Here is a 24,932-nt window from a genome sequence, read left to right on the forward strand (position 1 = left end):
TACATGCTGGGCAATCTCCCTCTTCATGTTATTCCACCAAAACACCGCTTTCAGATCCTTGTACATCTTGGTACTGCCTGGGTGCACTGTATATCCCGTACTATGAGCTTCATCCATGATTTCCTTCTTCAGACTAGGATTATCTGGAACACAGACTCTGTTAATAAACCTCAAAGAGTCATCTTCATGTATACGGAAATCTGACTGTGTACCAGACTCGATATCCCTCCTGATCTTCTGGAGTCGAGGGTCATCAACTTGCGCTGCCTTAATTCTATCAATAAGTGTAGGCTGGACTCGCAAGTTTGCCAATTTCATAGTAGCCTCATGTAGATACACCTCTATCTCTGCTCTCCTCAGATCTTCCAGAATATCCTTCTGAGTAGTAATCAACGCTGCAATATTCCCTGAAGATTTCCGGCTCAGTGCATCTGCTACTACATTTGCCTTTCCAGGGTGATAGTGGATAGTCAGATCATAATCTTTTAACAACTCCAGCCACCTCCTCTGTCTCATGTTTAGCTCTTTTTGAGTAAAGAGATATTTCAGGCTTTTATGATCAGTATATACCTGACATGTCTCTCCATACAAATAGTGCCTCCATAACTTCAGAGCAAATACAACTGCTGCAAGCTCGAGATCATGTGTGGGATAGTTTTCTTCATAAGGCTTGAGCTGTCTAGAGGCGTAGGCAATAACTTTTCCATTCTGCATCAGCACACAACCCAAACCCTTCTTGGAGGCATCACTGTAAATAGTATAATCAACACCCGTGACTGGCAGAGTCAAAATAGGTGCTGACACTAGCCGGCGCTTCAATTCCTCGAAGCTCTTCTCACACTGATCCGACCACTCGAATTTCACTCCTTTGCGAGTGAGTCGAGTCAAGGGCCCAGCAATACTAGAGAAGCCTTCTACAAATCTTCTGTAATAGCCGGCTAATCCAAGGAAACTGCGGATCTCTGATACATTTGTCGGTCTGCTCCAGTCAACTACAGCTTCGATCTTCTTCGGGTCAACCATAATTCCTTCTTTAGATACCACATGCCCCAAGAACATCACCTGATCCAGCCAGAACTGACATTTCTTCAGTTTTCCATACAATTGATTCTGTCTCAAAATTTCCAAAACAATTTTCAAGTGTTGCTCATGCTCAGTATGACTCTTGGAATAGATTAAGATGTCATCAATAAACACAATTACAAATTTGTCCAAGAAAGGTTTAAATACCCTGTTCATCAGATCCATAAATGCAGCTGGAGCATTTGTCAACCCAAAAGGCATCACCAGATACTCATAATGGCCATATCTGGTGCGGAAGGCAGTCTTGGCTATATCAGACTCCTTTATCCTCAACTGATGATATCCAGATCGCAGATCAATCTTTGAAAACACCTGGGCACCCTGAAGCTGATCAAACAAGTCATCAATCCGGGGCAGGAGGTACCTGTTCTTGATAGTCACTTTGTTAATTTCCCGGAAATCAATGCATAGCCTCATACTACCGTCCTTCTTCCTCACAAATAACACTGGTGCACCCCAAGGAGAGACACTGGGTCGAATGAAACCCAGATCCAATAGCTCCTGCAACTGTTCCCTCAGTTCTTTTAGTTCAGCAGGGGCCATTCTGTAAGGAGGTTTAGATATGGGTGCCGTACCAGGGTTTAGATCAATGGCAAATTCCACCTCTCTAACTGGTGGTAAACCAGGAAGCTCATCAGGGAAAACATCAGGGTATTCTCTGACCACGGGTATGTCTTCAATTTTCTGTTCCGACTGCTCAGAATCCATGACGGCTGCCATATACACAGAGCACCCTTTCCTGAGAGACCGAATACCCTGTAAGGCTGCCACTATCTGAGGGGAGACACACCCTCCATCACCCACAAAATAAAACTCTTCAATGTCAGGGATTCGGAAAGTCACCCGCTTCGAGAAGCAGTCAATGGTAGCGTGATATATAGCTAACCAATCCATACCCAGAATTAAATCAAATTCATGTAAGTCCATGACAATAAGGTCAGCTTTCAAGTCTCTACCCTCTACAATTACTGGGCAAGACTTGCATATCAGTGAGGTGATCATCTTACCCCCAGCTGGGGTACTAACACATAATTCCCTCTCCAAGGGTGAGCAAAATATATCATGCTTATGCACATATGTAGATGAAATAAAAGAGTGTGTGGCCCCTGAGTCGAATAGTGCATATGCATAAGTAGAATGTACTAATAAGGTACCTGTCACTGCCGTGTTGGATGCCTGAGCATCCTGCTGTGTCAGTGCATATACCCGTCCCTGGGTGCGAGGCCCTCCTCTTGTCTGCTGTCTGGGAGCGGCTGGCTGAGAAATCTGTGCTGGATCAGGGGGAATCTGTCGCTGAGGAGCCCTAGCGCTCGGTGGCCTCTGCACAGATCCGGCCCGGGGACAACTAGAAATCCCGTGGCCTGGCTGACCACACCCATAACAGACAATAGTCCTAGACTGGGTCTGAGGACACTGAGCCATCTTGTGGCCCTGTTGGCCACATCTGTAACATGCTCCAACCCTGGGCCGTCTCCGGGGACAATCAATGGCCTTGTGTCCAATCTGACTGCAAAAATAACAGGCTCCTGATATCACCCGGTGCTCTGGTGCAGTCCTCCCAGGTGGAGCTCGCTGTCCTGCTCCGTGACGGATCTGCACGGGTCGGCGTACATGCCGCTCACTATCCGAATCAGAATCTCTGGCCCTCTTCAGCCTCCCTTTATGTGCTTCCTGCGTCTCTTTCCAGATAATCTCCATATTCTTCGCTCTGTCTACAAGATCATCATAGTCGGTCCAATGGACAGCAGCCAAGCCTCGACGCAGGTGGGGTCTCAATCCCTCCTCAAATCTACTCATCCTGGCTACAGGGTCCTGGACGAGGGAGGGTGCAAAACGAGACAGTCTATCGAACTCTGCCTCGTAATCCTCAACTGACATACTCCCTTGAGAGAGACTCAGGAACTCTCTCTCCAACTCTCTAACACGGCTGGACGGAAAATATTTGGAATAAAAAGCCGTCCGAAATCCAGCCCAAGTCACAGTTCCGATATCCTGTATCATGGTCCGCTCCACTGACTCCCACCAGTGGTGTGCCCGGTCTTGGAGCATATAAGTAGCATATCTGACTCTCTCCTCCTCGGTGCATCCCATGGCCCTGAAGGCCTTCTCCATCTCGTCAAGCCAGTGTTCGGCCTCCTGGGGATCTGTGGTTCCCTTGAAGGCCGGAGGAGCCAACTTCCGGAATTCTGCAATGCTCCTCCCCTGATCCGTCGAGCTAGCAGAGGGATGCTGTGGCTGTGGGTCCCTCTGCTGTCTGACCAGCCCAATCACCTCCCTGACCAGTTCCAATACTGGGGTCGATCCTCCCGCCTGATCCTGTTCTGGTCGGTCTAAAACTGTCGGAGCAATCTCCTCTTCCTGAACTCGCTCCGCTGGGCGAGGAGTCGCCGGATCATCTCCCATCGTCTCAATCAGACGACGAGGTGGTACACGAGCACGGCGGGGCGGCATCCTGATACAGACATAATACCACAAGTTAGGGTTAGGTCAAAATCATCCTATGAGTTTACTACCCCACTCTCATTTCCTCACATGTGTCCCTATGCTCCTAGGGTTTTCATTAGTTATTGTTCTTTTGTTCTGATGTCCCTAGTGATCGTTAACCTAAGCTCTGATACCACTAAATCTGTCACGCCCCGAACCCGAACCTAGGCCCGGGACGCGCCAGACGCCGCACACCCGCACGGCGGACCGCACGGGCGTGCAAGGCTGAATAATCAGACACTCAAGTCACAACATCAGATCACAATACCAATACTAAAAATCTATCATTTATGATAATCAAATCAATAATTCAATTTCAAATGTCTCAAATAAAGTTGATAACATTTATTTACAAGATCAATTACTTATGACAAAATGAATCTAAATCTATCTATGTCCATTGTCATAAGTCCTCTCCTCCCGAATCCCCCATCAATCATCTCCTGCAATTATGTCAAAAACAGGTATGAGCTACAACAGCTCAGTAGGTAACAACATGCATAAAGTCACGATAACATGTATCAAAGCATATGCAATGTAACTACAGGTCATGTGCACAAAATAAATATGATGATCCGCAAACCAATCCGATACCCAAGTAATATATATATACCATCTCCGTCTATCATATCACGCATAACATAATCCACAGATCAAACCGCATGACTACGGCCACATCACCTAGTGGCATGGTCACACCGAAGTGTCAACACTCTGCTCCTAATGGAGCCCTGCACCGCAGTGCTGCACCCTAGGGTGCCCAATCTCTGCTCCTCAGAGCATGCTCCGCAGAGCCAAAACACCCTATAGTGCCGGAACTAGTTCCTCATACAAGTCGACAGGGCCAACGTTTCCACCCCATTGGCGGAAATCCTAGACAATAGTCACGCGGTCTCCAAAATCACATCCACAATTTCCAACAATCAAACTTAATATAAACATAAGTTTTCAAAACCAATATCTACATAATATATTTTCAGATGATCGATTTCCAGTCAAAAACATGCTTTTAAATAATAATGATGCCAAGAATATAAAACATATCAATATGCTGGAAATAATCATACACATATGCATAATACATGTAAATCATACTTTGAGCAAGGTTACCTACCTGGGATCGCTTAAAAATCCCTGCCACAGATATCACGAACCCCTGGTTAAACATAAATATTAATTATTTAATTAACTAAAAAACATAATTTAAACAATTTTTCAAACCCTTAAACTCCTAAGTTCATGGATCCAAGAATGGGCCCCTAAGATCAAACATAGACCCTAAAATCAGAACCCTTTAAACCCAAGTCAATTGTGGCCCAAAACAGATCAGGCCCAATTGAACCAAACCAGGTATCAGGTCCAAATCAGATTTCGGGCCCAAACCAACCCAGCCCACAGATCCAATTAGGTTCAACTCAGCCCAACCCAGATTAGGCCCAATTGAACCAAACCACATTACAGATCTAGATCAAACCGGCCCACACCAAACTAGCTCTGATCAGCCCAGATTAGATCAAGCTTAACAAACCAGATTACACTCAAATTAGACCAATCTAAGTCTAGACCAAATCCACAGTCAGAAGATGGTTCAATCAAATCAAAGTTCATTTGCGTCTGGTTTGTGACACCAACAGAGCACGGAAATTGATGCAAGGGAAACACCCAAAGTTCATTTGTGTGGTTTGAGACACCAATAGGGCACGAAAAACGATGCAAGGAAAACACCCAGCCGGAAGAAGAAGAAGAAGAAGAAGAAGAAGAAGAAGAAGAAGGAGAAGAGGAAGAAGAAGGAGAGAAGAAGAAGAAAGGAAGAAGGGGGGGGGGGGGGTGGCTGGTGGCTCCGGTCGGCCCTCGGCGGCCGACCGTGGCCCTCGGCGGCGGCGCTCGGCCAGCCGCCGTTGGTCACCCCACGGTCACAGGCGACGGAAGGGAAGAAGAAGAGAAGAAGGAGAGAGAGGGAGGAAGAAAAGGGAGGAAAGAGAGGGAGACCGGGGCTGGAAGCCCGGCCCTCGTTCACCCACCTCCGGCCGAACTCGTTTCGGCCGGATTGACCCCGGCCGGCCACCGTCGGCCGGCCGAATCCCATTAAAAATTTTCCAAAAACAGGGGATGAAAACCGGTTGTCATCCCTCTTTTCTCTCCCCTTAAATCCCCAAAAAAACAATAAATAGGTTGCCTTTCTCACCTCTAGTCGTCGGCGTGGTTTCCCGGCGGCGATGGCGGCTCCGGCGGCGGCAGCGGCTCTCAAGGAAGGGAAAGAGGAGGAATGGGGCTCTCAGAGAAGAGAAAGAGAGGGAGAGAGAGAGATAGAGAGGGAGAGGGAAGAGGGGAAGAGGGGAGAGGGAAGAGGGAAGAGGGGGGGGGGGGGGGGGGGGTGGTGTGCGGAGATCCCGCTGGCCGTTCGGCCGGCGGGTTCATCGTGGGAAGACCACGATGAATAGACTGAAGTCGGCATCCATTGCCGACTTCAGTTCATTGGGCCCAAGAACGGGCCCAATTTCTGGTCTTTACAAATCTACGCCAGATTGCATTGATATTTGAAATGATTTATATATGTCACGAGAGAGAGAAAGAAAGAAAAAAAGAAAAAAGAAAGAAAGAACTGTGTGTAAAGGTGGACCTTTTGTGACATAGATTAGAAACATGCTGCTAGTGCTCGCTGTAGGTTGCAGCAATGGTCCTACAACCACCGACGGGCAAACAGTTACAAGATCGAGCCCATTTTTCTCTGCATACTCCCAAGCTGCATGTTCTGCCATCGTCTTCGAAAGGCAATACCAGTTCTACAAAAGCAAATAAAGGATTAAACTTAGATTGTTATTTTGGCTCTATCACGCGAGCCTACACAAGCATTGTTCTTGCATTAGTGATAGAATCTTCCACCTACAATAATTAACTCATGGATAAAATCACAAAATTTTATGATGATAATTAAGGATTTTGGCAAATAAAGCGCACTAGCTGTCAACAACACCATTTGTGGTCGAGCCATATATTTTGGGCGTGTTAAATATACATGAATAATAGATTTCGGAAGGGGAAGGTGAAGTGGATGCCTTAGAAGCTTATGAAGTGTCTTCAGTGATGGTCCTGTAGTTTGGCAATGTACTCAAAGCTATGCATGGCCACCTCACCACTTAAAAGAGGTGGATTTAAAATGTTGTTTCATATTATAATCTGTCAAAGGAACAAAAGCAGTTTACTGGCCAACTTAAATAAAAAGTTCAGTTTAACCCTTGGAGCAAGCACAGTATCTACAAAGCTCGAACCTGATTTCCGCACAAACCAAATAAACTACAACACCAAAGCTACAGCCATAATTGTGAAGGAACGACAATAGATTAATTAGAGGATGGCCCAAGTTAACCTAAACGGAAATTGTTGAAAACTATATTAATATAATTACACTACTGATAAATATGTTTATTGGCAGAAATAAGGGCCGGCGCAGTAAAAAAATCTAACATTGACAGTGATGAATGGAGAAGGTACGGTTGCTTAGCTTTATTATCTTAAACATCTGAAAGACATTTGTCCAGCCATAGTTACTAATAATCATGTGACCACTTGTAGGCCATAAGGGAGTCTGTCGAGCACTAGGTTTACATGTTCCTGTAATAGCTCTTGATACGTAAGCTGGAAAATTATTTTGGAGAAGCAATATAAAGTTTTCTATTTTACTACAAGAATTGTGATGCTAATTAACTGTTCGATAATAAACTTAAATCCTAAGGTGATGTGGCATCCAACTAGCATTTTAGTTGGAGAGTCAAAGTCAAGTCAAGGTCAAAAAGGTAAAAGGCTAAGGGTCACAAGAGTCATCATGAGTTATAGAAAGTTAAGAGTCTAGAATATGAATGAGTTATTGGAGATTTAAGAGTTATGGTTCATGGGTTTATTGATGAGAGTACAAAAGTACGATCAACATACAACTTAAATTAGTATTATTGCTAACAAGATAACGATAATATCGTTGAATTAATATTATATTTTTGTTGGGCGCAGGTGATTCTAAATCAAAGCTAAAATCCGCATCAGCAGGACTAAGTTCGGCCATATGGAACAACTGTCAGCCCGTGGCCAAGCCACAGCCAACAAGGAGACAAGTCAACGGCCAACATCACACAGCAAGAGAGCCATGTCAGCGATCCGTTTGGGTCACAGCCAGCCTTCCGCGATGCTTCCATCCATGTTCCCAGCATTCTTCTGCATCCCATCCTTTCGGATCCACGGTCCAACCATCTATCTTCAGCATCCCAAATGCAGTTAAGAAAATTGAATATCCCATTGCAGTCCAAATGAAATGATATTTGGTGGAGATAAAGTAGACATGTTAAGGTTTCATATGCATCAAGAATCAGGTCAATTGGAACTCAGCAGAGAAAGTTATGAGGTTGCAAAATTAGATTTCCCTAAACTGCCAGCTTGGGCCCTAATAGATTAGACCTTTGTGTAGTATTTTAATGATTTCGGGATTCACAGAAGTCCAATTGAGCTGATTAAAATTTTGTTGGAAACTAGACTTCTAGGGCTTTCCAATGATTATAATAACATAAAATTTGAAGATCAGATGAGATCTGGAGAGCCTCCCAAACTTTATTGTGGCGTTGGTACTCAAGGATAAAGTTGGAAAAATGCATGCAAGCGTGTCTAAGTCGTGCTTTCTAGGGTTTTAAGTCCCTAAACCCTATATATACTTTTAGAAACTTGCCGTTCAGAGGGAGGAAAGGCGGCATTACAAAGAAATCATGAAGAGGAGCCTCAAATTCATGGAGAGCTGATTTCTTTGGTGAAGGCTGATGGATGCACCGTTGCTTGATTGTTTCTTTGAAGTAAACTCTGAACTTTTGTTCTCAATGATTTACATCTATTGATATATTTTGGATTCTTGCATATTTATTTTGTAGATAGTTCTTAAATGGTTTATATCTATTGATACATAGATTGCTTTAGTATTTGATTTATCGTAGATGTAATAGGCACAATAAATGCTTAGAAGTTGAGTTCATATGTTCATGAAATATATTCCATGATTAGATCTATTCTGCTTTTGAATCTCTAAATCAGGAACCGTAGAGTTTATTCCTTGGATGCAATATAGTCAAGGGGGATTCCGGATCCCTAACTATTTCTATTTTACTGAACTTTATTTATTTACTTATTATTCTCTACTTTCAATTTCTAGAAACCATCTGAAGTTATATTTGAAATTACGCTAATAACACATAGATCGCTTCCTGAGGAATCGACCTCGCACTCCCGAGTTATACTACTTATGCAATTCTTCTGCACTTGGAAGAGCAGTTTTGCGAACGCATCAAATTTTTGGCACCATTGCCGGAGAGTGGCTGATTTGTTAGCATATTTTCAGATCCAATTAGAGATTTAGTTTAGGTAAGTTTCAGCTTTTAAAATAATAATAATAATAAAATAAAATAAAAGAAATATTTGCATGCTAAAGTGGAATAGGGACGACACCGGTCGATTAAGTCGTACAATTTTTGACAGCCCCTTAGGACACATTCTTAGGATTTCTTCGCAGAGTCTCACACCTTGTGAAATGGCTGATTTAAATGAAGATGCGGGGAGTCACCACGATCGAGAACCTGAACCCCTTGTTATGACTTTGGGACAATACTTACAACCTACTAGGACTAGTTAGCCTTCATGCATGATTTTTTCTGATAATGTAGGATATTTCGACATCAAACCAAGGGTAATTCAATTGCTACCCAAGTTTCATGGGTTAGAGTTCGAGAGTCCTTATCTTCATTTAAAGGATTTTGAAGAATTGAGCATCACATTCAGGGTGCCCGAACATCACCGAGGATGTCCTTAAGCTGACGTTGTTCCCTTTTTCTCTAAAGGATAAAGCCAAAACATGGCTGAACTCCTTGCGGCCTAGATCAATAGGAACCTGGCAAGAGATGCAGAGAGAATTTTTGAAAAATTTCTTTCTCACACAATGGACTAACCTTCTAAAAAGGCATATCAGCAATTTTCAACAAAAAGATAATGAAATATTTTATGAATGTTGGGAGAGATTTAAAGAACTGCTTCTCTCATGTCCTCATCACGGGTTCGAAACTTAAAGAACTATTAGCTTTTTCTACGAAGGTTTGTCTCCACAGATGAAACAGTTTGTAGAAACCATGTGCAATAGTATTTTTAGAAAAGCAACCTCATGAGGCATGAGAATATTTGGATTTTCTGAGCGCTAGGGTGGTCTATTGCGGACTTGAAGGGGATTAGCCCCTTAGTTTGCATGCAATGGATATATTTGGAAGACAATGCCAAAACCACAAGGCAAATGCAACGAAGGTTGAATCCTACGATGAGAGATGTGGTTAAAGCAGAAGTCCTCAAGTTGCTTGATGTGGGTATTATTTATCCAATTTTCGATAGCAAGTCGGTAAGCCCTACTCAAGTCGTGCCTAAGAAGTCGAGTTTGACGGTAGTTGAGAATGAGCAGGGTGAATTGGTCCCAACTCGTGTTCCGACGAGTTGGCGCATGTGTGTCGACTATTGAAAACTGAATTTGGTCACCAGGAAGGATCACTTTTCTCTACCCTTCCTAGACTAAGTGTTGGAGAGAGTTGCAGGGCATGACTTCTATTATTTTCTCGATAGCTATTCCAAATATTACCAAATTGAGATTTCACCAGAGGATTAAGAGAAGATTACCTTCACTTGTCCTTTTGGCACATTTGCTTTACGATGGATGCCATTTGGGTTGTGCAATGCACCTGCAACATTCCAAAGATGCATGCTTAGCATCTTTGAAGACATGAACGAGAAATGTTTGGAAGTGTTAATGGATGACTTCTCAGTTTTTGGTGACTCGTTTGATGATTGCTTGTCACACTTACAAGCGATCTTAGCTCGATGTGTGGAGAAGAATTTGATACTGAATTAGGAGAAATGCCACTTCATGGTACCAAAAAGAATTGTCCTAGGACATATTGTTTCATCGAAGGGCATGGAAGTCGATAAAGCTAAGATCGACTTAATTGCCAAGCTACCTGCACCTAAGACGGTTAGAGATGTTAGATCATTTTTGGGTCACACCGGATTTTATTGGAGGTTCATCAAAGATTATAGTGCATAGCTAGACCATTGTGCGACCTCCTATCCCTTGATACACCGTTCAATTAGACTCAAACCTGTCAAGATGCGTTCGAAAAGTTTGAGATCATGTGCGACGCCAGCGATTATGCGATAGGAGCTGTCCTAGGACAACGTAAGGATAATAAGCCATATATCATTTACTATGCGAGCAAAATCTTAAACGATGTTCAAATGAATTACACCACTACCGAGAAGGAATTGCTTGCAGTAGTATTTGCATTAGATAAATTTCGTTCTTATATTCTTGGTGCTCCTATTGTTATCTTCACGGACCATGCAGCACTAAAATATTTGTTGGATAAGAAAGAGGCTAAACCACGCTTAATACGATGGATACTTCTACTCCATGAATTTGACATCACTATCAAAGATAAAAAGGGAGTAGAGAATGTGGTCGCTGACCATTTATCACGGCTAGTTTTTCATGATTTGGTGTCACAGTTTTTCAACAAGGACTCATTCCTTGAAGAGCAGTTGTTTGCACTTTCTACTATGCCATGGTACGCTGACATTGTAAATTTTTTTGTTACGAACCGGATTTTGGAGCATTGGGAGTCGATAGATAAATTTTTTTTTGCGCGAAGTGAGGAATTATTGCTATGACGAACCCTATTTGTTCAAATATTGCAATAATCAAATCTTTAGACGATGCATACTGGATCATGATATACAAAGCATACTCTCTTTCTGCCATACTGATGCTTGTGGTGGACACTTTGCCTCTAAGAAAACTGCTACAAAGGTCTTGCAATGTGGTTTTTATTAGCCTACAATGTTCAAAGATACTCATGAGTTCTGCAGGACATGCAATCCATGTCAACGTATAGGAAGTCTAACTCGTAGGCAAATGATGCCTCTTCAACCCATTACTGTTATCGAAATTTTCGATTGTTGGGGCATTGATTTCATGGGCCCATTCCCACCATCTTTTGGACTCGAGTACATACTAGTTGGTGTTGAGTATGTGTCCAAATGAGTAGAAGTTGTCGCTTGTAGAACCAATGATCACAAACCTGTTTTGAAATTTCTGAAAGAAAATATTTTTTTACGATTTGGATGCCTAAGATCATAATTAGTGATAGTGAAAAGCACTTTTGTAATAAACCTTTCGAGACCTTATTAAAAAAGTATGGTGTCACTCACAGAGTTGCTACTCCATATCATCTGCAAACTAGTGGCCAGGTAGAGTTAGCCAATAGGGAGATCAAGCATAATTTAGAGAAAATGGTGAATCCATTACGCAAAGATTGGTCTTTAAAACTTTTCGATGCAATGTGGGATTACCATACCGCATACAAAACTATTCTTGGCATATCTCCCTACTAGTTAGTCTACGGAAAAGCTTGTCATCTGCCTGTAGAAATAAAGCATAAATTATATTGGGCTATTTGAAAAATAAATTTTGAATTGCAAGATGCCTGTTTAGCTAAGAAGTTGCAATTGAACGAGCTTAATGAAATTCGCAGCGATACTTATGATAATGCTAGAATTTGTAAAGAATGGATGAAGATTTTACATTATAAATCAATTTGGAAAAAATCTTTTGAACCTTTGCAAAAAATTCTTTTATACAATTCTCGCTTACATCTGTTTTTGGCAAGTTACGATCGAGATGCACAGGTCGTTTCATTATAAAAATTGTTTTTCCACATGGGGGGTTGAGATTGAGAATCCACGGAATGGTAGGATTTTTAAGATAAATGGAGACAGGTTAAAACCTTTTCTTGAGAATTTTGTTGATGAAGAGGACTCCTTTTCCTTGGAGGAGCCTTTTTATGACTGAGCATGACGGCAAAAGTATGTGTATATTAGTTAGAATTATTTTTTTCTTTTATTTCTAGTTTTCTTCTTATTTTGTAGGTCTTCTCTTTCTGGATATCAACAACTCAAATTATTACTCTGCTTTCCAATATTATTTTCTCTATTGTCTCTCATATATCGTTTCTTGTATCCATTACATTGAGGACAATGCAATGTTTAAGTTGGAGGGAGGAAAATATTTTCTTTAAAAAAAAAATTTGTTTTTGCATTTGATTTATGCTATTATTTTCTTTTCTGAGCAAATGCACATGTATTTTCATATTGAGTTCGTGCAACTATTAAAGGCAAGGAATACATGCATACTATAATTGATCAGAGATCTATTATTAGATCCCCGTACTTGTACTTAATGACAATAGGAAAGCCTCAGGAGTTTAAATTTGTTAACTGCATTTTTGTTGGCCTTATCCGTAAAAGAAGTACGAGTATCCTTATCCGCACCATAAAGTTCATGATTTGGTTTTCATATAAAGATAGAGGTTGAATATCCCAGCTAGATCACCTAGGTGCTTTATGATCCGACCTTGGTTGACCTATAGTCACGATGTAGTCACGTCTACAATAAAAATATCTTTATGGTTCAGTCTACCTTCTCTTTTATTGCAAAAAAAAAATAAATTATGATGACAAGTCTGGCCTCGTGGCGTAGTCTGGTTCAAGTAATTAAGTCTAAAGGGTGTTTCATCTAATGCCTTGAACCAACTGGATCGGAGGTCATTAGCTGAAAGCTCGCTACATGGACCTTACTAGAGCCTAATGGGGTTGGACTACTGTAGTTATCATACGCATTTAAAAATAAAAATAAAAATAAGCATGAATGGGTTGGTCAGACTGAACCCAATGATATGTGGTAATGGTTGGTATGACTCCATTGTGTTGGACCTCTATGTACCCGAGTTATGTAGTTAGGATTGATAGCTCTTTCTTTACATGCAAACCATTCTTGATAAATTTAGACAACATGTGATATTCTGAAAATTTGATGGATCAGGTTCTAACAAACTGTACAAAATACTTGTGAACTTGAGTAGTGCACCTAAAACTTGGGTGGTGCCCTGTTGTGGTGGAGGTATTAGTACTCTAAGAAAGTCATGCTATTTTATGCACACTATACTTTTATATTTTCCTTGCTTTGACAGTTGCCATGCTTGAAAATATATATATATATATATTAATTACATGTGTATTGGCTTAGGATTTATTTCACATTTTTATTAGGATCAAATGTCATATCATATCATTCATGATGTTTGTGGATAACATCTCTGCAAACCCTCATGAGACAACACTCGTGATTCTCTATAAAAGTGGGTACGTATACAGTTTTGTTTACTTAGCTTCAATAAAAAGTTATAGGTTAGACTACATCTTTTGTGCTCTCATTTTATTGTTTGCTCGTTAATTGCTACAGACTAGCAATAAGCTAGTTGAGGAGTGTGATGAGAGCACAAAAGTACAATCTACATACTACTTAAATTAGTATTATTGCTAACAAGATAATGATAATATCGCTGAATTAATATTATATTTTTGTTGGGTGCAGATGATTCTAAATCAAAGCTAAAATGCACATTAGCGGGACTAAGTTCGGCCGCATGGAACAACTGTTAGCCCGCGGCCAAGCCACAGCTAACGGCGAGACAAGTCAACGGCCAACATCACACAGCAAGGAATCCATATTAGCGATCCGTTTGGGTCATAGCCAGCCTTCCGCGATGCTTCCATCCACGTTCCCAGCATTCTTTCGCATCCCATCCTTCCGGATCCACAGTCCAACCATCTATCTTCAGCATCCCAAATGGAGTTAAGAAAATTGAATGCCCCATTACAGTCCAAATGAAATAAAATTTGATGAAGATGAAGGAAACATGTTAAGGTTTCATATGCATCAAGAATCAGGTCAATTGGAACTCCGGAGAGAAAGTTATGAGGTTGCAAAGTTAGGTTTCCCTAAACTGCCAGCTTGGGCCCTGATAGATTGGACCTTTATGTAGTATTTTGATGATTTTAGAAGGTACAGAAGTCCAATTGAGCTGATTCAAATTTTGTTGGAAACTAGACTGCTAGAGCTTTCTAATGACTATACTAAAATAAAATTTGAAGATCCGATGAGATCTGGGGAGCCTCCCAAACTTTGTACTGACGTTGGTACTCGAGGGTAAAGTTGGAAAAATGCATGCAAGCGTATCTAAGCCGTGTTTTCTAAGATTTTAAGTCCCTAAACCCTACATATACTTATAGAAACTTGCCGTTCAGAGGGAGGAAAGGTGGTATTACAAAGAAATCATGAAGAGGAGCCTCAAATTCATGGAGAGCTGATTTCTTTGGTGAAGAGTGATGGATGAACCTTTGCTTTATTATTTCTTTGAAGTAAACTCTGAACTTTTGTTCTAAATGATTTATATCTATTGATTTATTCTGGATTCTTGCATATTTATTTTGTAGATAGTTCTTAAATGATTTATATCTATTGATACATGGATTACTTTAGTATTTGATTTGTCGTAGACATAATAGGCACGATGAATGCTTAGAAGTTGAGTTCATATGTTCATGAAATATATTCCATGATTAGATCTATTCTGCTTTTGAATCTCTAAATCAAGAACCGTAGAGTTTATTCCTTGGATGCAATATAGTCAAGGAGGATTCTAGATCCCTAACTATTTCTATTTCATTGAACTTTGTTTATTTACTTATTATTCTCTACTTTCAATTTCTAGAAACCATTTGAAGTTATATATGAAATTACGCTAATAACACATAGATCGCTCCCTGAGGAATCGACCTGGGACTCCCGAGTTATGCTGCTTGTGCGATTCTCCTGCACTTGGGAGAGCAGTTTTGCGAACGCATCATATATCAAGAGTCATGAGTTAAGAATATTAAAGGTCAAGAGTTATGAGTTACATGAAGAAATTTCTACAGTCACATGAAGTCTATATAAAGGGTTGTAAGCATCCATTTGTAAGGTGTGAGTTGAATAAAAATTATTCTTCTTCCAAACTTTATTCTTGGGAGATTTTACCACCTTCTTCTTGAGTGTTCTTTCTCATTTTTTTCCTAACATTAACCACATCGATCGAGACATAGATCCTAAGAAAGAATGGTTGGGTGGTTCAAGAAAAGTGATTAATGAATTTGGGCCATAAATCTTGTTATGGTGTGTCTTCTATCAGAGGATGCACTGCTAAAAGAGTCTCTCCAACTGGAGACTAAGCCTAGGGGCTGAGGCCCACCGTGCAGTCTAGAGACATTAGGTGTAGCATTGTATCGAGGATTTTTTCTTCTTTGTACTCTTCTTTGTACTTCTTCCGATCGTCTTTGCTCTTGGATGTAGGCCATGTAAATAGCTCTCTTTGTATTCCGTTTATTTATAAACCCTAGATCTAGCTTCTTAGCATAACACAATATATGGTAAGTGATAGGGGATAAAATGGATCGTCCTGCTCAGGACATGGATCATCCCATTCCGACTGAGCAGACCTCAGTCCTGCTAAGAGCCAATCCGAGCTCGGGTTTCGCCAAAAAGACCAGGCCGACCTCGTCCAGATCTCTCCACTACTACGACTTGCAACAACCTTCTCCAACAATGCGCCCCGATCTGAGCTCGGGGCGCCAAGCATCTTCGACGATGCGCCCCAGCCCTAGCTCAGGCCGCTATCAAACAAACCTCAGAGTCAGAAAGACTGAGCCGACCTCAGAATTCGCCAAGCCAACATATGTCACGGCCCCCAAGTCGGCCTGACCTTAGTGCTCATCAAGCTGACGTCAAGTAAATACCGCGACCTCCAAGCGAGCCTGACCTCACCCATGGCTACATCCACGTGCGCACCTCTACGCCTACATACGTGGCCACACCACGACATGTCAACCAGGGGATACCCTGCCACCTCCATCGACGCCATGCCGTTCACAGGGATGGCCTACACCGTATGCTTCAAGCAAGCCCTGGCTGTATGCTACCTAGACACCTTCGTAGAGACTATAAATAGCCCTATCAAGTAACACCTAACAATTTTTGGCTGGACCACCAAAGATCCAGTCTAACGTAATCATCGGAGGGCCTCTCACTGAAATTTCATCGGTGAGGCTTTGTGTAGGTCCGCTGGTGCGCAGGAAGCGGTGTCCCTTTTCTATCCCGACCGGTAGCTCTCCCGACTCCTCCGGCGTGGTCACCTTCGGGCCGAATTTGAACTACAACATTTGGCGCTAGAGGAAGGGCCTGAGTCGTGATCATGAGACTGAGAAGCCATGGAGCTTCAAACACATCGAGGAGCCGGGCACCAACTTTCGGCAACTCACTTCAAAGTTCACCCCCTGCAGCACCTGCACCGGCGGACCAAACTCCTCAAGCCCAGCTAGAGCAGTTTAATCTGCTCATCTAACAAGTCCAAATGCTTGTTGCGGCCATTCAAGGCTTGCAGCAGATAGTAGCCCAGTCTACACTTCCTCTTCGCGAGCGTGAGCCCTCAGGACAGCACTCACAACATTACTCCCCTACCAAGCGGCATGTGACGGTCGACGAAAGCGAATACGACCAACCAACGAGTAGATCTCTCCGGCTTAAGAGAAATTTTCCTTGGCCCAAGAGCTCGGCTCGTCCGAGGTCTCTCCAGAAGTTTGGAAAATACACTCCCTTCACCTCTACCCGAGCAGAGATCCTCATGGAAATTGAGGATCAAGCTTACCTCCAACCACCACCAAGGATACGACCATCCGAGTTGCGAAAGCTTACTCCCCTACCAGCTTCGAGATAAGATCGAAGCACTTATCCGCCGAGGTATGTTGGGTCGCTTTGTTCGTGCTCAAGCCGACCTGGGGGAGCCCAAGGAACAAAGCCCAGAGACGCGTGAGGGGCAGAACGACACTTGCCCCATCGCGGGCACCATCAACACCGTAGCCATGTATCCCACGTGCTGGCGGCTCCTTGACCTCGAAGGGCAGTGGCGAAGGCCTCATCCCCACCAGCTCAGGTCTAGTAGCCCGGGGCCTACAAGCTGCCACCCCTAGACGGGACTTTAGCTCCTCCAGATTAGAACTCTGATCTCAAAAGCATATTATCAATGAAAATTGTCTTTTAGGCCTTAAAAAAAATGTGTCTTTGAAATGCCTTAACGGATTCGACACGACTTGGTTGTTTCCACAACTACGACATAACGACGCCAAATATTATTGACAAACGTGCCCCAACCCGAGCTCGGGGCGCCAAATATCTTCGACGACGCGCCCCGACCCGAGCTCGAGGTGCCATGCATTGCGTCGATCGCAAGCTAAAGAGCTTCCGCGACCGCAAGAGTATTTCGACAACATTCGATGCTATTTTGACGACATTCGACGCTATTTCAATGACATTCGATGCTATTTTGACGACATTCGATGTTATTTCGATGATATTCGATGTTATTTGACGACATTCAAAGCCATTTTGATGACATACGACGACCTCATTTAAGAAACGAAGAGGCACATCAACACATGCACCCTGATCTGAGTGGGCGCGTCCTGTAAAGTCAACTAAGAGCCAAAGAAGCCTATCAACACAGGTGCCCTGATCTGAGTGAGGGCGTCCTGCAAAGTCAACTAAGAGCCGAAGAGGCCCATCAACACAGGCGCTCTGATCTGAGTGGAGGAGTCCTGCAAAGTCAATTAAGAGCAGAAAGGGCCCATCTCCAAAGGTATGTCCCGATCCGAGCTCGAGGCGCTCCTGCGTTGTGTCGATCGCAGGCCAAAAAGCTCCCGCAACCGCAGGTTTAAAGGGCCGAAGAGGCCCATCGACTGCAGACACGCTGATCCGAGTGGGGCGCTCTGTAGAATCTATTAAGAGCCGAAAAGGCCCATCTCCGAAGATACGCCTCGACCCGAGCTCGGGGCGCTCCTGCGTTGTGTCGATCGCAAGTCAAAAAGCTCCCGCGATCGCAAGTATTAAGGGCCGAAGAGGCCCATCAATTGCAGACGCGCTGATCTGAGTGGGGGTGCTCTGCAGAATCTATTAAGAGCCGAAGAGGCCCATCTTCGAAGATATGCCCTGACCCGAGCTCGGGGCGCCCCTGCATTGTGTCAATCGTGAACTAAAAAGCTTCCGTGACCGTAGGTATTAAGAGCCAAAGAGGCCCATTGACCGCAGACGCGCTGATCTGAGTGGGGGTGCCCTACAGAATCTATTAAGAGCCGAAGAGGCCCATCTTCGAAGACACGTCCCGACCTCAAGAAAAATATTTGAGGGTGATCCGATCTTGGCCCAGGCACCCAAGTCAAAGTTTACAGAAACCTATGAAGCCAAAAAGAACTAAAGCTTACAATGGCCTTCTATCTAAAAGATGCCCTAGCAAGCTATAGTTCGAAAGCTAAAGTGGGCCCTCGAGCTCAGTCTATGCAAAAGTCTGAAGTAGGTCTATTGCTCGACTTGGGCGCTTAGAGAGCGCCAGCAAACAAGCTCGGAAGCAGTGAGCTCTTCACCAACTTAGCAAGCCTGTCCGAGCCAGGAGTGAAGGCTGAACACAACGACTTGGCCAAAGTTACCTGGCAGTGTAAAGACTAAGTCAACACCTAAGTTATGCAGTTCAGATTCTGTTAACTAAGCATAGAGATTCAACACAAGACAAGGCAAGACGAGCTTAAATTCTAAAGACTTTAACAATACAAATTACCAAAAAGGTATATTACAAGAGAAGCTGACCCTGAGGTCGGAATGAATACAGAGATAATCAAGTACAAAAAAGGCCAAACTAGCCGACCTTACAAAAATAGAAGAAAAATGGGTGCAAGGGGCAAAGTTCAGGTGGCTTGAGCAGCCTCGGGCCCGACCTCGAGAGCGGCTTCAGCTCCTACAGCGACTTCAGGAACTGCTTCAGTCCCAACCTCGGCAACAACCCTACGACACCCTCATCTGCCATATCAGCGACGAGTTCGCGCACCTTAATGGGCTGCTTACTTCAGGCATAGTCGCCGCCTCTACAGCTCCAGACAGACACGGGCGAAGGTCGCTGAAGTCGACCCCGAGGCAGCATCGCTAAGCCTGGTCACGACAGTTTTTGAAGCCCTGGATCATGGCGTCAGTAGCCCCCTCCTCCAGCTCGTTCATATACTCCTCAGACTAGCGAAAGTTTCGGACTGCCTCGCGGGCCTGCTCCTCTGACCACCTCCCAGCTATTCGGCCTTCAGCCTCAAAACTTCGGCCTCTTGCCTTTGGCCACCCAGCGCATCTTCAAGCTTGGAGATGCGGCTTTCGGCGGCCGAACGAGTTCGGGCGAGCTCAGCCTCCACCTCTTGGACCTGGGCGAGTCCGGCTTCGACCAGTACCTTGGCCGCCCTTCTCTTCTTCTCGGCCTTTTGTCGTCGTTGTTCGGCAGCTACTGCCCTCTCCTCGACCTCGAGCTACCGCCGCTCGGGAACCGCCACCTTCTCTTTGGCCTCCTAGCACTGCTGCTCGGCGGCCGTTGCTCGAGCCTCAGCCTCTTGCCTTAAGAGCACGGCGTGCTCCATCCTTGGCCAGAGCACCCTCAGCAGCCCTCAACAGTCAGACATGCTAGACACTAGCATGTCAACTATATGAAGAAGCTGACACAAGAGACAAAGTGTTAGTCGAGGTCAAGCACTTAGAAGAGATATAAAAGGCAAGGGTATGACATTACTTACCAAGACGCTGGCGGAGTGCTTCATCAGCGAAAACGTCGAACCCCAGCCTGTCCAACCAAGCTCGGTCGCTCGGGAGTATGGCGCAGCAGACGAGCTCATGAGCAACCTTGCCGGACTTGAGGGCCATGTCGTCCTCGAAAAGATGACACCCGGGCTAGAACGGCCTCCTCCCGGACTCAGAGTGAGTGGGCTCGACCCAGTGGAGGTCGGCACCCCAACCAAGGGCCCCGCCCCGAAAGAGTTCGCGGCCCCAGTGGAGGTCGGCACCCCAGATGAGGGCCCAGCCTCAGAAGAGCTCACGACCCCAGCAGAGGTGGGGACCCCAAAAGTGGACGGGATCCCCAACAAAGTCGGGACCCCGATCCCGCTCCTCGGCTCGGGGTCTGATCTGTGCTGACGGACCGCTTTGCACGCCCTCCGAGTTCCATAGCCAGGTGCTCCCGTTGGCTCTATTGCGCGCCTTTTTTCAATTGGTAAGGGCAACTTGGCCTCAGCAGGTAAGGTCTGCTCGGGCTCAGGCCGAGTAACTTCAGCAATCTCGACTTGAACGGGCTCGCCCCGCGACGACACAGCCCTGGCCTTCTTCAGCCTCCGCTCCAGCCGAGCTTCACTTGAGGCGGCCTCCCTCTTGTGGTATGTGGCCATCAGGATCTTAGCATCGAAAATCATTCTTGCAATTTCTGACAACAGGAGCCTTAATGAAAATCAAATATGAAAAAGAGAAGAAAAGGAGGGAGAAGGATGATTGCGCCGCCCTTACCATCGGGATGAGCCAAGTTCAGACCAACATTTAGCAAGGCCTCCTTGCTGAGCAGGTCAGAAAGCCTCGGAGTCCCTCCCAGTTCGAGCAGCCTGTCTAAAACTATCTGCTCGGACCGCGACAACTTGGGTGTCTTATTGTTCGCCATAGTCACCGGCCAACTCTAGGTTGGGTCGAACGCCCACGGCCGCTCGGAAGAGAGAAAAAAGAACTTGTCCTTCCACCCATGAATGGAGGAAGGAGTACCTCGAAAGAGTTTGCGGCCCCTCCGAAAGGAGAAGTACCACCACCCTCTATCTGCAGGGTTAACTTTTAATACAAAGCAACCCTGGAAGACGTTCACCGAGGTGGGAAGGTCGCAAGCGAGACAGAGAGCAAGGAATCCAATGATCATCCTCCATGAGTTTGGAGCGAGCTGTGCAAGAATAAGGCGATAAGTTGCCAGGAGCTCGTTCACAAACCCATGAAGGAAAAACCTCAGCCCCACTTGGAGTGTCTCTACATATACTCCGATCCGACCTCTAGGAGGATCGGCGACCCGAGCACCAGGTCCCAGGAGCTCAAGAACGAACTTTCTGGGGACGAAGAACTGAGCCCGAACTAGGCCTAGCTCCTCTTTGGTCATGCTCGAGCCAACTCCACCCGGACTATGGTCCACCTGGAGCTCGACCTCCCCCGTATCTGAAGGAGCCCGAGCTCGGGATAGACCTGTGCTAAGCACAAGAACTCTTATGGGCGACCCCATTGCCTTGCTCACAGAAAAAATAAAGAGAAAGGGAAAGGAAGACGACTCTCTGAGCGACCGAGAAGGAAAAGAGCACCTACTTGGGATTTCGCTGGAGAAGAAAACAGAGAAAAAGAAGAGGGTCACCGGAAACTGAGAGCAAAGCTCGCCGCAAATTTCGTCGAGAAGCTCCAAAATACTCCGGAAGCCTCCCAAAAAGCTCGAGAGCGACGATGGCGGCCGAAAAGAAGGGAAGCAAGAAAAATCAAATAAGGGCCCAAAGGTCTCCCTAAGGCCTTATATAGCCTACCTCAATGTCTCAAATCGGGTTAACCAAGCGGCCAAGTAACCGGATCTCGCCATGTGGCAGGCTGATGAAGACATAAAGAAAGCTATGAGGAATGCAGCAAGAAAAGCAAGAAGAGCTGAAGCAAAGAAAGCCAAGCACATGTATTGCTTGGGTGGCGGCTTGCAAGAACCCAATGCAATTGGGTTTGAGCGCACTTTGAAAGGAGGCATACAAGGCACAAAGGACCAGCAAGGAAGCATGGCACATGGGGAGGAGCATGGCATGTGGTTTTCTAAATCTTAGGAGGAGCAATTAGCCATTTGAATTTAAATTCAAAGGCATGCGGACGAGCCATTTGAATTTAAAGGCATCCCTTGAAAGAAGGAGAATCTTTAGGCTTTAGAGTTGTTGTTTTGAATTTGAAATTTGAGTTTGAATTGTCTTTCAATTGAGGAGGTGGTTGAGATCTTTATGGCGTCCTATAAATAAGCCTCTCATGTAATTTGAAAGCATCTTTTGAATGAATGAAAAATTCTGAGCATTAGCTCTAAACCAACCCATGGAAATAGGTGCTAGCTTGAGCTAGTCCTATCTGCAAATCCCACCGCCATCCTTTGATTTTTGGTGCTGCTCCGAGGTGGTCCACTAATTCCATTCATCCATCATGCCATCAAGCCCCAACCAGCCATCCTACGGTGGACATTTATCCAACACTTTGGTGAATCCTAGCCACCCAACACTCCATCAACACATCACCCACCATCCATTGTTTGAGGGCTTCCATCATTGGTGCTTTCATTGAGAGGCATCCAACCCAAGGAAGAGGAAGCCACTGATACCAAGAAGAAGAAGATCATGGCCGAAAGACAAACCAACTCATAGGGAGTGGATTGAAGCCTTGGAAGCAACCTTAGAGGCTCAAAATGCTGCTGCCAATGAGAGACTAGGCCGCGTCGAAGAGGTGCTCCATTAGCTCGTGGTGTCCATGAATAAACAAGGAGGAAGAAGAGCCAAGGGGAACCAAAGCTCTAGAGGATCCGAGGGATCTAGGGGCAAGAGACGCTATGAAAGGTTAGAAAGTTCAAGTTCATCTAGTGAAGCATCTTCAAGCCAAGCAGAAGAGTCATCAGAAGGGAGTGAAGAAGATGAAGAGGACCGAAGGGAGAGAAGAAGAGGATATGAGAGAAGACCGAGGGGAGGGATAGCTATGCCTAAGATGGATTTTTTCAAGTTCAATGGGGATGATCCTAGCATATGGGTGAGCCGAGCCGAGCAATACTTCGAGTATCATCCCATGGAAGGTCAAGGATAGGTGTCCTATGCTGCCTACTTCCTAGAAGGTGAAGCTAACGAATGGTGGCAATTGATGAAGAAGATCTACAAAGCCCAAAGAAAGGAGTTGAGATGGAAGAGATTCGTCAAGGATCTCTTGAGAAGGTTCGGATCTACTGATTATGTGGACTACCATGAAGTTCTCTCAAAGATCAAACAATCGGGTTCCTTGAGGGACTACCAAAAAAAGTTTGAACACCTATCTACAAGAGTTTATGGCTGGACCGAAAAGGCCCTCATTGGGTCCTTTGTGGGCGGATTGAAGGAAGAGTTGGCTGCTGAGGTGAAGATCCGAAAGCCGAAGACACTAATGCAAGCTTTGGAGATTGCAAGGATGAAGGATGATCAACTTTGGGACTTGAGGAAGAGCAACCGATTTGAGGTGAAGAAGACCACTCCTATGGCGGCACCATTTGGGGCCAATAGGGGATTCAACAAGGGCTTCACTCCGGGAGGTCTAATTGGGGTTCCATTTGGTGGAGGCAAGCCCCTCATCAAGGGGATCAACAAGCTATATTGGAAAGAAATGCAACAAAGGAGGGAGAAGGGACTATGCTTCAATTGCGATGAGAAATTCACACTGGGACACAAATGCAAGGTGAAGCATGTCTACCTCATTGAACCAATCCTTGAAGAGGAGGAAACCGAAGAGGAGGGTCACAGTGGAGCTTACAAGGAGGAGGAGCTCAATGAAACCGAGTATGGGGAGCCACACATTTCCATCCAGGCCTTGGTCGGGGTTACGGATCTTAGAACCATGAGGACTCGAGCACACATTGGCAAGCTTGAGGTAACAATCCTTATTGATAATGGTTTATCCTTGAATTTTATAAACTCTAAAGTAGCTGAATGTTTGAAGTTACCATTGACTGAAATTGAACCATTCGAAGTCAAGGTAGCTAGTGGTGATAGGTTGGAATGTAGAGGGTTGTTTAAAGGAGTGTGTGTGAAGATGCAAGGGATTGAGGTTATGGTGGATCTATATTCTTTACCAATTGTAGGGTTGGATGTAGTGTTGGGTGTGCAATGGTTAGAGGAGCTAGGGAAGGTGGTGTCAGACTATAAAAAAATGAGTATGGAGTTCATGTGGGGAGAAAAATGGGTCGCTTTGAGAATGAATGGGAGAGTTCGAGGTAGGGCCATTGGGTTGAATGAGATGAAAAATTTTGAGGCATGAGGGGCAATGCTTTGCTATCACTATTGCCTCTGAACCGAGAGCCTTGAGTGAGGGTGAGGGAGATGAGAGTGGAGTTAAGGGTGTGGACTTGGGGGTTGAAATGCCGAGTGACTTGAGGGAGATGTTGCTGAAATATTCTAAAGTTATGAAGGAGCCCAAGTCTTTAAAGCCTTCAAGGAAGTTTGATCATCAGATTCCACTAAAGGAGGAAGCAAGACCAGTGAATGTTGCCCCTTACCGATATACCTACTTCCAGAAGATGGAGATAGAGAAGCAAGTGGATGAGATGTTGGCCAATGGACTCATCCGGCTAACCACTAGTCCATTCTCAAGTCCAGTTCTATTGGTGAAGAAGGATGGCACTTGGCGCTTTTGGATGGATTATCGGGCTTTGAATACAACAACCGTCAAGGATAGGTTCCCAATTCCTACCATTGATGACATGTTGGATGAGCTTGGAAGGTCTATGTTCTTCTCTAAGCTAGATCTCCGAGCC

The 24,932-nt window shown here is 44.7% G+C and overlaps 1 protein-coding gene and 1 non-coding gene across 4 annotated transcripts in view; both read right to left on the reverse strand.

The window, feature by feature from the left end:
* The window catches only part of LOC103695514 (tetraketide alpha-pyrone reductase 1-like), a 35,823-nt gene that overhangs the window by 4,934 nt on the left and 5,957 nt on the right, over nucleotides 1–24,932 (reverse strand). For all 3 annotated transcript variants that reach the window (XM_039131335.1, XM_039131334.1, XM_039131333.1), the window contains one exon: nucleotides 6,188–6,350. In XM_039131335.1, coding sequence (XP_038987263.1) covers nucleotides 6,188–6,350 — 163 coding nt within the window. The remainder of the gene's footprint in view (nucleotides 1–6,187; nucleotides 6,351–24,932) is intronic.
* LOC113461910 lies at nucleotides 9,540–9,649 on the reverse strand. Its single transcript, XR_003384171.2, has one exon. It is a non-coding gene; the product is annotated as a small nucleolar RNA R71 (small nucleolar RNA).

The sequence above is a fragment of the Phoenix dactylifera genome, chromosome 11, assembly GCF_009389715.1.
Source record: "Phoenix dactylifera cultivar Barhee BC4 chromosome 11, palm_55x_up_171113_PBpolish2nd_filt_p, whole genome shotgun sequence".
Lineage (NCBI taxonomy): Eukaryota > Viridiplantae > Streptophyta > Magnoliopsida > Arecales > Arecaceae > Phoenix > Phoenix dactylifera.